The following is a 14,956-nucleotide window of genomic DNA, read 5'->3' as shown; positions in this document are numbered from 1 at the left end:
TTACTTGGCTGTGATTGTCACATGACTATGTGTATTTATGTTAGCAAGCGGAACAATTAAAATACATTGATATGATAAAACTGAAAGTAAATTCGTAGCATTTCAGTATTTTGGGGTTTTTTGTTTTTGGCTTGGTATTAAATCTAAAAATAAGTTCTATAAGCTTTTCATTAGACAAAATCCAAAACTAATTGAGAAAGAGTCCTGAAAGTACTTCAGACTGTTGAAATGTATCTTTGGGAAGGACGAAAAATAACGCTTTAAGGATCTTCCCTATCATCATCAGTAATTTTTAAAGGAATAATAGGATGTTTTGTAATGCTTCTGGAAGACAAGCATACTCTTTGAAACAACCCAATGAACTAAGGTTCAAATATCTTGACCTTTTATGATATATAACCCACAAAGCGGACCGAACTTATATTTTCTGCTATACAAGAATTCATCTACGCAGTAAGAGCTATGAATGGAAATATTTTTAATTTTTTATTAGAAATATCCTCACATTTGGTTTTCACTATCCCTTTAGTGTAGGTGTAAATATATATAACTATACGTGATGGAATGCCGAAACCTGCTTGACATTCAGCACCAACGCACGCAGTTGCTGACACTGAAGTTGTCGTCAGCCAATGTCAATATTGTAAAAAGCCTGCAAAGAAACTCATTTTCCGCGGCTTTTTGAAACACCAATAATGTGACAGGCAACCTACAGACGAGACAATGTCACTGACTTTGGCCAATTTGGCAAAGTTTATACTTTATTGCATATTTATATATTTATGTAGCATATGTGCTTCTCATATTGTTTCGTCTGTCAGTGTTCTCAGCGATATTGTTGCAGTTAAGTGTTTTTGGCTTTTTTCTCTCTTTTATATTTGCCACACTCTTTGAAATTTTTGCAGCCTCGGTTTCATCATATCCCACTTTCTCTCACACACTTGACCTCTAGAGGTTTAATAGCTTAAATGCTATGCCTACGATTCGATTGCACACCTCCTCTCCTAAACCAAGGGATGTTTTTGCATTTTAAGCGCATAAATAAAGTATACGCTTAAACCAATAAAGAATAGAAAAAGTGTGGAAATGTAATAAAAATGACACACAGTAAGGTAGACTTGTCGAAGACTTGTCCAAGAAACAAAGTCAGCATATAATAAATAATATATTTCATATGGCATCACACTCAAATGCAATTTTTCGTAAAAAATAAGTTATTTGATATTTATAAGGAATGCAAATATCATTAGTAGTATATGCGGTTATATAAGTAAAAAAATGCATCCATCCGAAGGCTTGATGAGCTTGGAAAGCTTTCGTGATTAAATATTATTATTTAAAGAGTTGTCTGATTTCTGTAACAAAATAGTCTTTACATTTCACAACAACCATTATTAGATTTATTCGAAATGTCTGTAAAGTTGACCGAAACATTTCGGCTATTTGGCATTGCCGGAAGCCTCAAACCTGCTTCTGAAAAGCTGCGATTAGTATTTGAGTTGGTATTGATATTGGTAATGGTAATGGTATTGGTTTTAGTATTGGTAATGGTATTGGTATTCGTATTGGTATTGGTAATGGTATTGGTAATGGTATTAGAATTGGTATTGGAATTGGTATTGGGATTGGTATTGGAATTGGTTTTGGTAATGGTATAAATATTGGTATTTGTATTGGTAATATTGTTGGTATATGTATGTATTGGTATTGGTAATGGTATTGGTATTGGTATTGGTATTGGTATTGGTATTGGTATTGGTATTGGTATTGGTATTGGTATTGGTATTGGTATTGGTATTGGTGTTCGTGTTGGTTTGGTATTGGTTTTAGTATTGGTAATGGTAATGGTAAAGGTATTGATATTGGTATTGTTATTGGTATTGGTATTGGTATTGGTATTGGTATTGGTATTGGTATTGGTATTGGTATTGGTATTGGTATTGGTATTGGTATTGGTATTGGTATTGGTATTGGTATTGGTATTGGTATTGGTATTGGTATTGGTATTGGTATTGGTATTGGTATTGGTATTGGTATTGGTATTGGTCTTGGTATTGGTATTGGTATTGGTATTGGTATTGGTAATGGTATTTGTATTGGCTTTTGTAATGGTATTAGGGAAGCTTTTCTAAAGCTTATTATTTAAATAGTAGTTTACGATTTTTATTCAAAAACAGTGCATCTTTTCGAGAGTTTTATTTAGTTCGAAATTCCCGACTTCTACTTCGTTAATTCAAAATTCAAAAGTATAATAATAATAGCATTCGCTTTTCATACGACCGAGATATTTCCTAAATTTATTTATAGTGTTCTGGTCAATTTTTGTTTTTTGTAAGAAACCTCGAATATAACATTTATCAGCTTCCGAGGACGGTCTTATCATCCATCCATCTGAATTTTTAGAAAAACCGCTTCTAACAAAAAGTGAAGAAAGCATTGAAATCATTCTAAGGACTACATTTGTGAATTATAAGGAAAAAGTGAAAAAAGTGTTGAAGTTCATAAAAAATACCTGTGGTAACAATAAATTGTAGGGATGTCTCCCTTTACCAAGGATAATAACATATGCTTCTTCGACTTGAGTTTTATTGATACTTTTTTATTTCTCAATAAAAGAAGCCACCACTCAAAGATCGAAGCTTCTGCTTATCTTTCAAAAATTAAATACAATATATTTGCACAACAAAAACACCAGCAAAGTATAACGAAGAATTGACGCCAACTTTAACGACCGTTGCGGCGCATCGATGACCTCTTTAAATATTAATTCTTGTTGTGATTGCATGGGGAATTGTGATTGACTTTTTACGACCACCAAACGGAAACCAAATCAAACCAACCGAAGGGGTGGCACAAAATAACAAAAACAAAGCACACATATGTCCGCCCACTCGTATTGCTCTTTTCAACCCACCGGCTACTAGTTGCAATCACTAGCAACAGCAACAACAGCAGAATACATACATGCGAGCTTCTTCAGTGGGAGTTGGTAGCTGGGGACGCTGAGCGGAAGCATGAAATGTGCATTTAAATGTGACCACAGCCACTTGGCGGTGCCGCGCTGCGCCGGAAAACTACTTCATCTGTGCGAGCAGCAACTGCAAATGGGTAAACGGACATATACACACACACGTTTTCGAGTGTACTTATAAGTCAGCTAACAGTAGTCTCCACACACACACACACTCTACGCCGGCCGCCAGACAGTCAAGTTACAGAGTATACTTTTTAAAGAGGGGAGCAATTGAAATCGAAACTTCCCAAACAATTCAACCAGTGGCACAAAGTCCCGGGGGAATACGTCCGACCAGACAAACAAGAACTTTTCGCTAAAATAGAAAAACTTCACACTTTGAAGTGGTAAGAAATGTAAAGATTGCAAAAAGGTCTCAAGAGAGGCAGACGGGTATTTCAATGCTTTATGCTCTTTTTATATTGAATGTTGGATGTGTGTGTACACCGGAAGAAGCTCTTTGACATGTGGTTTTGCTTGAGTTATGTTTAAGCATAGACTCAAAAGTTAACAGAGATTCCTGAAAAGCCTATTTATTCCCTCGGTGAGTCACAACTTTTCACCTTATCTTCGAGCTGCACAGGTTTTTGGACACATCATTCAGTCAGTGAAAATAATGACAAAAATCGATGAATTGAGCTTCACCGTATTCCCCAGATCTGGTCCCCTGCGATTATATCCTTCTTCGTTATTCGTGTAGATACCGCTTACGCTTTTATAGTCGAGTTTACAACAACGCGTTAGTCGGAGATTCCAAGCGAAGACAGGTCCGTCTCTACCTGGTGTTTCCAAAGGTCTTCCTCTTCCTCTTCCTCTGCTTCTCTTTCGCTTTCTCAGAATCTTTCCCGCGAAAACTAGTAACGTCGGCTCATCAGTTTTTGTCATCGTCCATGCCTCTGCACCATATAGCTTCTTCTTCTTCTTAATTTGGGTAGACACCGCTTACGCGATTATAGCCGAGTCAACAACAGCGCACCAGTCGTTTCTTCTTTTCGCTACGTAGCGCCAATTTGATATTCCAAGCGAGGCCAGGTCCTTCTCCACTTGGTCCTTCCAACGGAGTGGAGGTCTTCCTCTTCCTCTGCTTCCCTTGGCGGGTACTGCGTCGAATACTTTCAGAGCTGGAGTGTTTTCATTCATCCAGACAACATGACCTAGCTAGCGTAACCACTGTCTTTTAATTCGCTGAACTGTGTCAATGTCGTCATATATCTCACGCAGCTCATCATTCCATCGAATGCGATATTCGCCGTGGCCAACGCGCAAAGGACCATAAATCTTTCGCAGAACTTTTCTCTCGAAAACTCGCAACGTCGACTCATCAGTTGTTGTCATCGCCCAAGCCTCTACACCATATAACAGAACGGGAATTATGAGAGACTTATAGAGTTTGGTTTTTGTTCGTCGAAAGAGGATTTTTAGCACCTGTTGGCAAGAGTAATCCTGCGTTGGATTTCCTGGCTGACATTGTTGGTGGTATTTACACTGGTTCCAAGATAGACGAAATTATCTACGACTTCAAAGTTATGACTGTCAACAGTGAACGTCGTGTTCAGCATTTGGTCCACTTTCTCTGACTTTCTTCTTGAGCACTGATTGATGGTTTTTGGTATTTCTAAGTGAAAATGACAAGGAAATTAACAACCAAACCAAATTCCCAACGATAGAAACACAAAAAATTAACAACAACCACGGTGGTCATAGCCTGCCTCCAAACTACTTGTGTTGCACATTAATTGAGCTTTGGTAATTTCTGGCACTTGATCCCACAGAAAGTTGCATTACGCACGTCTGCCCCTGGCTCACGGAATGTACATATGTACATACGTATATATCTCAGTTCTCATCTCCAAATCCATACCAACTCATCAGCATTCGCATCGCACCAACCCCTGTGGTCAAGCTGAAATTAAGTTGCGGAAAAAACATAGCTTTCTCCAGCAGAGCTCTCCACAAACCAACCCCAATTAACGACGTTGCCCACCCCAGAAGTTATTGGGAAAACTAAACTAATTAATGATTTCCCATTAAGCGGCCAAATCCATTTTTGTGTGGTTGCGACAAGAATCAGCGTGAATTCGAACGCTCTGCAGTAGACATACTCACTAAGCGCAAAAGTATGTAAGCGAGCGAGCGAGCAGCTTGATGCGTCTTGAGCCAAGCGGTCAAGCGAACTTGTTACGACCAAAAGTTTGTCTTTATCCATTTATGTGAAATGAAGTTATAGTGTGTGATAAAATTAATCAGACATTTATATGGTGCTACATTTATCGTAGCCTACACGATATTTTTTAACTAGATCTGAGATTATTTCTATCTCATTATGGGATTTTATGAGAGCAACTCTCCCTCAGTCTCATTCACTTTATCTATAACTTTGTAACACATATTTCTGGGATGAGAAAAAAAGTCTAGAAATAAGATTGGTAACCGATACGCTGAGTTAATAGTCTGTTCTGGAAGTGCCTAGCTATAAGTCTTTATTTCAGTTAGTCTCTAGCTTTCTATTTTGGCAGCTTCTTTAATTCCTAGTTCCACACAAGAGAGGTAATCAAGTTTTCTCTAAAAGTAAATACGTAATACTCCTCTTGGTTGAACTCCGGCCATGAAAAATCCATCATAACCTTCGTAGCATTGTAGTCGCCTGAAAGAGGTTGCTTATATACGACTCTATATACAAAATGTATCTTCTTACATCCGGATAGAAACAATATTACTATCTGTTTCCATAACTTCTCCAGATGATATAATTTTTAGGATAACAAATCACAAGCCCGAAAGATTAGGTGCTTCGTCAGACATCCATCTCACTTACCTATCTATGGTAACCATCCTTCTGCAAAATATTGTTTGAATACTTTCATCACACAGTGTATTGTCCACACCTCTAACCACATTGGTGGCTAGCTTTGTCTGGCAAAAATCTTAGCCCTACTCATCTATGTGTTTATTTTAGACAAGTTCAGCAAAGTTCAATTTGACGCAGATTGAATGGCTTTCATTTAACCATAAACGGCATTAAACCAGCTGTTATGGTCGGCACAATGGCAAAAGTTTCTAATTTTAAGGTTAAATATTGTTGTATCTCGTTACACCATTATAACGCAGATAAAGTTAGGTGAAATTATGGACATGTCGTAGCGTCAAGGTATTTAGACAACATAGTTTTAGTTTCCAGTCATGAGAAAATATGAAGGGAAGGAGGGAGAGAAGGAAGTGGACAGTATAAGGTGGGAGAATAAGACCTTACAGGGGATTTAACTGACATTTGAGGTTTTGACAAGACAGTGGTTGGATTGCTATCGACAAGAACACTTTCAGAAGGTAGTCGACTTTGTGAAATATACCCATAAGGTACAGTTCTGACTGTAAATTATTATTATATTCCTTTTTAAAAAAATGTTGGGGTGAAACTTTGCTAAAATAAAGAAATGCGCTAATCGTAGACAACACTTTTTATTTCTATTTCTGTTTAAGTACCCAACTGAGACCTTGCATACTTTTAAGGGTGGTCTTACTAAAGGTAAGACAAATTTTATGATATCTCTTCTAAATATCTTCATAGTACACTTTAGAACATTAATTAACACGAGTTTTCGGAATTTAAAAAAATTTCATTTTCAAAATCATTCAAAATTTTTCGAAAAATAATTTCAAAATATTTATTAGTGTCAAACATATTTGTACTTAACTCTACCAACTACAAACTATATAATACTCGCATAAAAGTTTCAAAATATAAGTGAAACTTGCATGAAAAGTAGGCACCTAACGGCGTCTACAAACACTGTACGTTAGGAATGGTAAATATGTATGTATGTATGTAAATAAGTAAATATGTGAGCTCAATGCCCAAGCTCAATCACGGCAAAGCAAAAAACCACGACAATATATCCATGATGCGCTGCCAAATGCGCCTAAACAACTCTCATGCCAATTCAATGACATTGGCCGCGGTCTCTGCTGTGGTGTCCACAAGCTCAAACTCGGCTGTGGTCGGGTTAGCGGTACTTGTGGCTGCGGCAGCAATCCTTTTCAAAATTACGCTATCATCTACGGCATTGCTAGGGGCTTTGTTAATTTTATTAGCATTGTTGTTGTTATTGTTGGTGTTGGTGTTATCACCGAAACTAATGGTCGTGCCATAGATGGAAGCCACATCGGGACAATTCTCCTGATCAGCGATCAGCAGGAACGACTGTGGCAAATTGTTATCATCCATGATTTTCTTCGCTGCACTGATAGCCTCGGCGGAGGGTTTGCGCTCGCGTGTCATGATCCAAAGTAGTTCTGAAAGGTATAAAAAAAATTGAAAATTAGTGGTTGGAATAAGATTTGATTAGAATATTTTATGCTTTTGATATTAAATGTTGGTTTGTTAGAAAGCTTAAGAATTTTCTGCTCTAATCGAACGCCAACGTTCAGTGGTCGAACTTTATCTAACCGTACTCACATATAATTTTTAAGTATACCTGTATAGTACATACATATATGTTTTAAATTCGAGAATGAAAGTACATTGTGAGTTCAAACAGCGCTCCACAAATATATGAGGGCTTAGGGAAAATGAAGAATTCACGTTATTAGATCTCGACGAAAAATTTTTGTCACTAGAGTTAGATATAATTAACTACTATACCACCACAGCTATAAAAATCCACCTATCCCACCACTAAATGTACCTCACTGGAATGATATATTATACGAAAGGCTGGAGACAGGAAAAATGGAAAAATCCACCTAATTTACAGCTATATTTCACCAGAATAATATATGCTACGAAAATTTACCTATTCCACAACTCTATCCCATTGAAATGGTACTGTCTATAGGTGGCTGAATCAGCTATAAAAATTCACCCAATCCACCTTTATATTTCACTGGAGTGATATGTTTTATACATGGCTGGAAAAACTTTCAAAAATCTGCCTATTCCACCACTATGCTTTCCTGGAATGACATATGGTATGATGTGTTCTATGAATAGCTGGAATCAGTTAAAAAATCCAAAAATTTCACAACTTTATTTCACTGGAATGACAGAGACTGTGGTTAGCTAAAGTCAGCTACAAAAATTCACCTAATCCACCGCTATATAGTATATAGTATATCACTGAACAGATACAATCTATAAGTGGCTGGAATAACCTTCAAAATTCACCCACAAAATTCCATCTATTTCACGGCATATTTCACTGGTATGCTAAAGTCTGTAGTCAGCTGAAGTCAGCAACAAAAATGCACCTAGTTCACCAATATATCCCATTGAAATGATATATTCTGGTATCACCAGCATTTAAAGTGTGAATATGGAATCCTAGATTTATGATATGATGTTTTTGTTATGGTCAAAAACGAAATATATCCTTAGACCCTAAACACTAGAAACCAAACCTAATAATTTTGACTAATCTGGTTATATTTAAGATGAGTCTGTTGAGTTATAAAGGAGTTAACTTTCTTGAAACTCAGTCAGATTAGAGTATAATTGTATCAAAAATGTACCGAAATTGGTACAATTAGAATATATTTGTATCGAAAATGTATCGAAATCAATCCATAACATCATCTTAGCCGAAATCTGACAGCTGTTTTCAACTTCTTACATGCCAAAAATTTCTCGCAAAATTTTGTTAGTGTTTGACATTCTAACTATTATAAAGCTTCAGCGTAAACCGTTAGGTATGATAAGCATTTTGTTGGTATTCCTTTTAATAATATGGTAAAATATGGTAAAATGGTTTCCATCGCTGAATGGTAATGCAGACTAATATAACATAAATATGACATATACACATGCTTATTAATATACATACATATGTATAATCCATATTTTTATATGTCTGGTACTTAAGGAAATGCGGAAAAGTAACTAGACACAACTGAGCACCGTTTTATCGGTTTTCATTCTGCGATCGTATGAATTAAGCACGTTAAGCACGCTATACGTTCCAGCCTGCACGTATGTGAGTATGTATGTACCCAGATACTGATACTGGCGTACTTATGTGTTTAATTGCATATTTGGTATGGCTGTCTGCATAAATTAATTGTGACGCGCTTTAATTTATTTACGATGAGCATAATTGTTTTGCGGATTGCATAGTAATTTGTTTTTTCGTTGTTTTTGTTTTTTTTTTCTGTGCTAAAGCCAAAGTGATTAGCGGATGTGATTTCTTTTGTCTAAGCAGCTATTGTTTTATATATTTATATAGCAGGTATTGCTTATGCATGTACATATGTACATTCATATATATTATATAACATTAACGTCGTGTATTATGTTATGGTTGGAAGTGTGTTTGTTGGAAATTTCGGAAAAAAATTTTATGAGTTTCGGTTGAAGAAAAGACATTTTCGAATATCAAAGGCTTAAGCATTTATTTTCCAAAGATTTCTAGTTCACATAATTTTTTTTATTAAAAAAAAAAATCAAAATTGAAAACTTTTCAAAATAAATTTTTGAAATTTTAAAATTCCCAAAATACACAATTTTTAAATAGTGCCTCTTATAAATTTCCAACTATTTCATAATTTTAAGATCGTTCGTCAAATATTTTCAAAATTCAAAAATGTTCAAAATTACATGCACATTTAAAATTCTTTTCAAGTTCAAAAATTTTCGAATTTTAAAAATTTTCCTAAATATAAATTAATTTTTAAAAAATTTTAAAATCAATAATTTTCGAATTTGAAAATTTTTTACATTGATTTTTAAATTTTCAAATATTTCTAGTTTTTTTTTTAATTTCTAAAAGGTTTCAACATCACAAAATTTTCTAACAGTAAAAATTGTTAAATTTTCTATAAAAAAAATATAAATACTTTATCTCTATCACTTACTTGTATGCGCGAATGAGGTGAGATTAGTACAACTGTAGACCACACTGTATGATTTGTAATCAGTGCCCAGCACAATGTAATTCGGAATATCAACGGCGTTTGCTGGAAATTACGTAAAGTGGAAATAAATATAAATTTTTATGAAAATTGGATTTACAAATAAGTGATATGATTAGAAAAAAACTTTAAATATACTTACGGTATTTACTGAAGAGCACATTTATCTGGGATGGGGCTAGCATGCGTGCAACTCCTGTGGTGTTTGTGGTGTGGCCAGTGCTATAAGTAATAAATGTACATTTCTAGTAAAAATCCAATATATCATACATTGTTACGACCTTTAAGTATATAAAATTTCACATAAATTTTTAATCCAATAATTTTTTAGAACAATTTTCTAATAAAAAGAGGTTCTGGAATGGGATTACCAGAGAATAATAATTATTTCCAAAAATATATATACATACGATTTTATTTATTATACATATACACATATATGTATATAATATATATGCACAAATAAATATATTTTTAATTACAAATTTAAAGCAAACTTACATCGTATTAATCGATGTATTCACCACACCGATTGTATTGTTGCCTTTGTTCGTATAACGCGCAAACATACAACGCTTAGCGATCTCAAAGATGTGCGGATATTTGGCGTACTCATACCAAGTGCCCATGTACTGGAAGTATAAAAAAAATTTTAGAAATTTTCTCATCGAATTTTTAAACAATTAACTCACAGCATCGGCGTCAAAGTCTGAAGGCACCTTCACTTCTGGACAGCTGCGTGGGAAGGGTACTTGCGCCGCAGTCAAGTGGGAAATCAGCAGCAAAAGTGCAGCGGTGATACTAAGAGAGAGAAAAGAGAGAGAGAAAGAGATTAGATATTTAAGAAATTGTAGGCATTAGTCATATGTAGGGCCCATACCAGTTATAGGAATCATTAGAACCGGGAAAGGTGCTTTGGGGTTTAAATAAAAGCAGGCAGTTTTCAACGAAAATTGTCAACATTTTTTGTTATAATATTGAGATTTTATACATTATCTTCAAAATTATTGGCAAATTTTCGGGTTTCAAAAAGTTTCGGTCTTCAAATTTCAAAAATGTTAACTTTCGAAAAATGTTCAAAATTTTCAATTTACGCTTTCCGAAAAATATAAAAAAATTTATGTTATTGTTTCCATATATTTTAAAAATTCACATTTCAAAAATTTTCAATATCCATATATTCTTAAAATAAAAATTTTCAATTTACAAAAATTTATAATTTGAAAAAAATTCAAGAATTTTCAATTTCAAGTTTTTAAAAATTGCGAAAAATTCAATATATGTGACCTGGTCTACGAAAAGGGAGCTAACGTGCGAAAACTAGTTTTCTGGGAAACAGCAGTTAAAAATAAACAACTCGTTTAGTCAGTTTCTCGCTATAAATTGATTTTTTGACACCTAAGCCCCCTTTTCGTAAATCAGGTCACATATTTTAAAAACAAATTTCAAAAATGTTTAATATCCATATGTTTTTTGAATAAAAAATTCAATGTCCAAAAATTTATAATTTGAGAAAAATTCAAAAATTTTCAATTCCAAAAATTAATAATTAAAAAAAAAATCAAAAAATTTCAATTTCGAAAAATTTATAATTTGAAAAAAAATTAAAAGTTTTCTATTTCAAGTTTCCAAAATTTCTATATATTTTAAAAATTCAAATTTCAAAAATTTTTAATACCCATATATTTTTAGGATAAAAATTTCTTATATTAATTTTTTAAATGTTAAAAAATTCAAATCTTTAAGTTTTACTTTTTTCAAAATTTAATTTTTAAAAATTTTGAATTTCCAATAATATTTTAAAATTTTCAAATATTTCAAATATTTAAAAAAAAACTCAAATCTTTAGATTTTATCAAAATTTAATTTTTAAAAATTTTGATTTTCCAATAATATTTAAAGTATTTAAAAAATTTCAAATAGTTATTAATTTAATTTTTTTATTCGAAAGTTTAAACCTTAAGATATCTCCAATTTCGTATATTAAATTTTTAAATTTAAAAAATTAAAATTTTTGGAAATTTGAAGTTTAATTTTTTTTCCAAAATCCAATTTTCAAAAAATTATTAGAAATTGAATAAATTTCAAAATAATTCATTGTTTTTTTCAAAAATTCAAAATTTTTTAATTTATAGAATTCGGTAAATTGGCTTCCTTTTGAGATTCAAAATTTTGTAACCGGAAATATTTTCAAAGGCCAATTTTTATGAAATTTTAAAATCCAAAAAAAAAGTTTATTTTTTTTTTTTTGAAATATGAAAATTCTAAAAACTTTTTTTTTGTTTATTTTTTTAATTCCTGAAAGTTGTTTTAAACTTTTTTTTCAAAATTTTAAAGTTTAAAAATTTTTTTGCTATTCCATAATGTTTCATTTTAAATATCAATATTTAGCCAATTTGCCTAATACTGAAATTTCTTACATTTATAACGGGTGATTTTTTTGAGGTTAGGATTTTCATGCATTAGTATTTGACAGATCACGTGGGATTTCAGACATGGTGTCAAAGAGAAAGATGCTCAGTATGCTTTGACATTTCATCATGAATAGACTTACTAACGAGCAACGCTTGCAAATCATTGAATTTTATTACCAAAATCAGTGTTCGGTTCGAAATGTGTTTCGCGCGCGTGTTTTGTTCAGCGATGAGGCTCATTTCTGGTTGAATGGCTACGTAAATAAGCAAAATTGCCGCATTTGGGGTGAAGAGCAACCAGAAGCCGTTCAAGAACTGCCCATGCATCCCGAAAAATGCACTGTTTGGTGTGGTTTGACGCTGGTGGAATCATTGGACCGTATTTTTTCAAAGATACTGTTGGACGCAACGTTACGGTGAATGGCGATCGCTATCGTTCGATGCTAACAAACTTTTTGTTGCCAAAAATGGAAGAACTGAACTTGGTTGACATGTGGTTTCAACAAGATGGCGCTACATGCCACACAGCTCGCGATTCTATGGCCATTTTGAGGGAAAACTTCGGACAACAATTCATCTCAAGAAATGGACCCGTAAGTTGGCCACCAAGATCATGCGATTTAACGCCTTTAGACTATTTTTTGTGGGGCTACGTCAAGTCTAAAGTCTACAGAAATAAGCCAGCAACTATTCCAGCTTTGGAAGACAACATTTCCGAAGAAATTCGGGCTATTCCGGCCGAAATGCTCGAAAAAGTTGCCCAAAATTGGACTTTCCGAATGGACCACCTAAGACGCAGCCGCGGTCAACATTTAAATGAAATTATCTTCAAAAAGTAAATGTCATGAACCAATCTAATGTTTCAAATAAAGAACCGCTGAGATTTTGCAAATTTTATGCGTTTTTTTTTAAAAAGTTATCAAGCTCTTAAAAAATCACCCTTTACGTTTGAAGCTCACTTCGTTCTTAATTTAAAATCTGAAAATTTGTAAGATTTTTTTTTTGAAGTTTTGAAAATTTAAAATTTTTTTGGAAAACTTTTATTTTGAAAATTCTTAAAACTCAGATTTTTTTGGAAATCTAAATATTTTAAAATATTTTGCTTAATTCATTTGAAGCTCACCTCGTTCTTAATTGTGGACTCATTTCTCACTGTATTCTTATTATTCAAGCCGAAAAATTTATATTTTCGTATATTTTATAATTTATATTTTTTCGTATTTTAAATTAAATTTTTAATAATTAACACTTAATTGTTTGTTTCTTCTCAGTTTTTCGCAAACACTTTGTCGGTAAGTGTACAAAATTAATAATTTAGTTCGAAATTGTTGTGAATCCTTTTTTATTGCTGTTTCACACAATTTAATTTGCAATGCGTTGATCCTCAAAATTTTATTGTTAAACTGATTTCGCTTTATTTTGCACAAAATAACCCGGTTTCCTAGTCAATTATGTTTGGAATTGCAAAGTTCAACGCGCCGCTGCCGGAAATCAACTGAAAGCTCATCCTACCACTCGCGCATAATTTATAGCCACATCCAATAAAATGCAATAACAATAACATCAATGCGCCTTAAATGACTGGCGGCGTAACGTCAATAGAATTGATTATTTATTTGACACATAGTAAACGTATTGAAAAAATATTTCTAAAAAAATATAGTATAAATAATTTGTAAAGAACGCTAAGCCTTCGCTGAGCACTATCTCGCTTGCCATCGCATATGCTCATTTTACATAATCATTTATTACATACATAATAGGTGTATATTTATGTTTTAGAATTGTATATACATGTATACACGTATATATTTATATGAAGTGTATGTTTGTATGTTTACTCAAAGCTTCTGTTTGTGCAAATAAAGTTCAAAGAAATATTTTGTTATGTTACGTTTGGCGCATTCACAGATTCAGTAATTGTTTATATTTTTTCATTTTGGCAATAATAATAAATTAACAGTTAAATAAGTGATAAAAATCAATTACATGACAAAATGTCACATAATAAGCCTAATTCAGAAATAAACCAGTAAGTAATCGCACATTGAGTTTAATAAATTTCATTCATGAAATTTTTTTTAGTTTTCTGTAAGATCGATTATTCTCAGACGGCTTCATTTTTACTTTCAAAACTGCTGAAAGTGGATCACCAGACACTCGTAGATCGATGAAGCGTTTGGAGCTTAACACAAATTTATTAAGGGGTTAAATTGAGTCCCAGCTACTCCAACTTCGTTAAATTCGTTAAATGTACATCCAGATATATCGTCTTTTGTTGCAAGTGAATTGAGGTTTTTAAGCTCTATAGTTTCCTTTGAAGGGAGGGATTGGGTGTCTTGCAGAAACTGGCTTTTGTAGACTGTTCCCGGCTCTTGTTTTGCAGATGCCTTTGATCTTAAAATTTGCTTCTTTAAGATTTACCTTCTTTCAGATATTAGGACCTCGAGGAAGCTCTTACCTTCTACTAACTTTATGATCACGACCTCTGATTGTCGTTTGGGCCTATTAGTTGCTCTCTGACTTGCAACGATATTCCTCCCTTGTTGACTCTCTTTTGCTTCCTCCATAATTCCTTCGTTTGCGGGGGTCTTCCTTGCTTTTTCATGCAAAACTTTTTTTCATTGGC

General features: G+C 33.4%; 1 protein-coding gene across 1 annotated transcript; it reads right to left on the bottom strand.

Annotated features, from left to right (window-relative positions):
- Positions 1–6,649: 6,649 nt before the first annotated feature.
- On the bottom strand, positions 6,650–13,830 carry LOC105225092 (apolipoprotein D). Its single transcript, XM_011203429.3, has 6 exons — positions 13,451–13,830; positions 10,606–10,714; positions 10,415–10,545; positions 10,056–10,135; positions 9,857–9,958; positions 6,650–7,303 (listed from the first exon to the last, which is right to left on the bottom strand). Exons 1-6 carry the CDS (start codon positions 13,471–13,473, stop codon positions 6,942–6,944), a joined length of 807 nt encoding a protein of 268 aa, XP_011201731.2. The 5' UTR covers positions 13,474–13,830; the 3' UTR covers positions 6,650–6,941.
- Between the last annotated feature and the right edge of the window lie 1,126 nt (positions 13,831–14,956).

The sequence above is a fragment of the Bactrocera dorsalis genome, chromosome 1, assembly GCF_023373825.1.
Source record: "Bactrocera dorsalis isolate Fly_Bdor chromosome 1, ASM2337382v1, whole genome shotgun sequence".
Classification (NCBI taxonomy): Eukaryota; Metazoa; Arthropoda; class Insecta; order Diptera; family Tephritidae; genus Bactrocera; species Bactrocera dorsalis.
This window is presented reverse-complemented; position numbering and strand designations above follow the sequence as displayed.

Bases quoted from the DNA above. Each gene is read 5' to 3' on its own strand.
- LOC105225092 (XM_011203429.3), bottom strand. From the start codon at position 13,473: ATGAGTCCACAATTAAGAACGAG. The intron at 9,959-10,055 runs GTAAGTATATTT...CGTAATTTCCAG, and splicing joins TGTGCTCTTCAGTAAATACC to CAAACGCCGTTGATATTCCG. The intron at 7,304-9,856 runs GTAAGTGATAGA...TATACCTTTCAG, and splicing joins CACCTCATTCGCGCATACAA to AACTACTTTGGATCATGACA.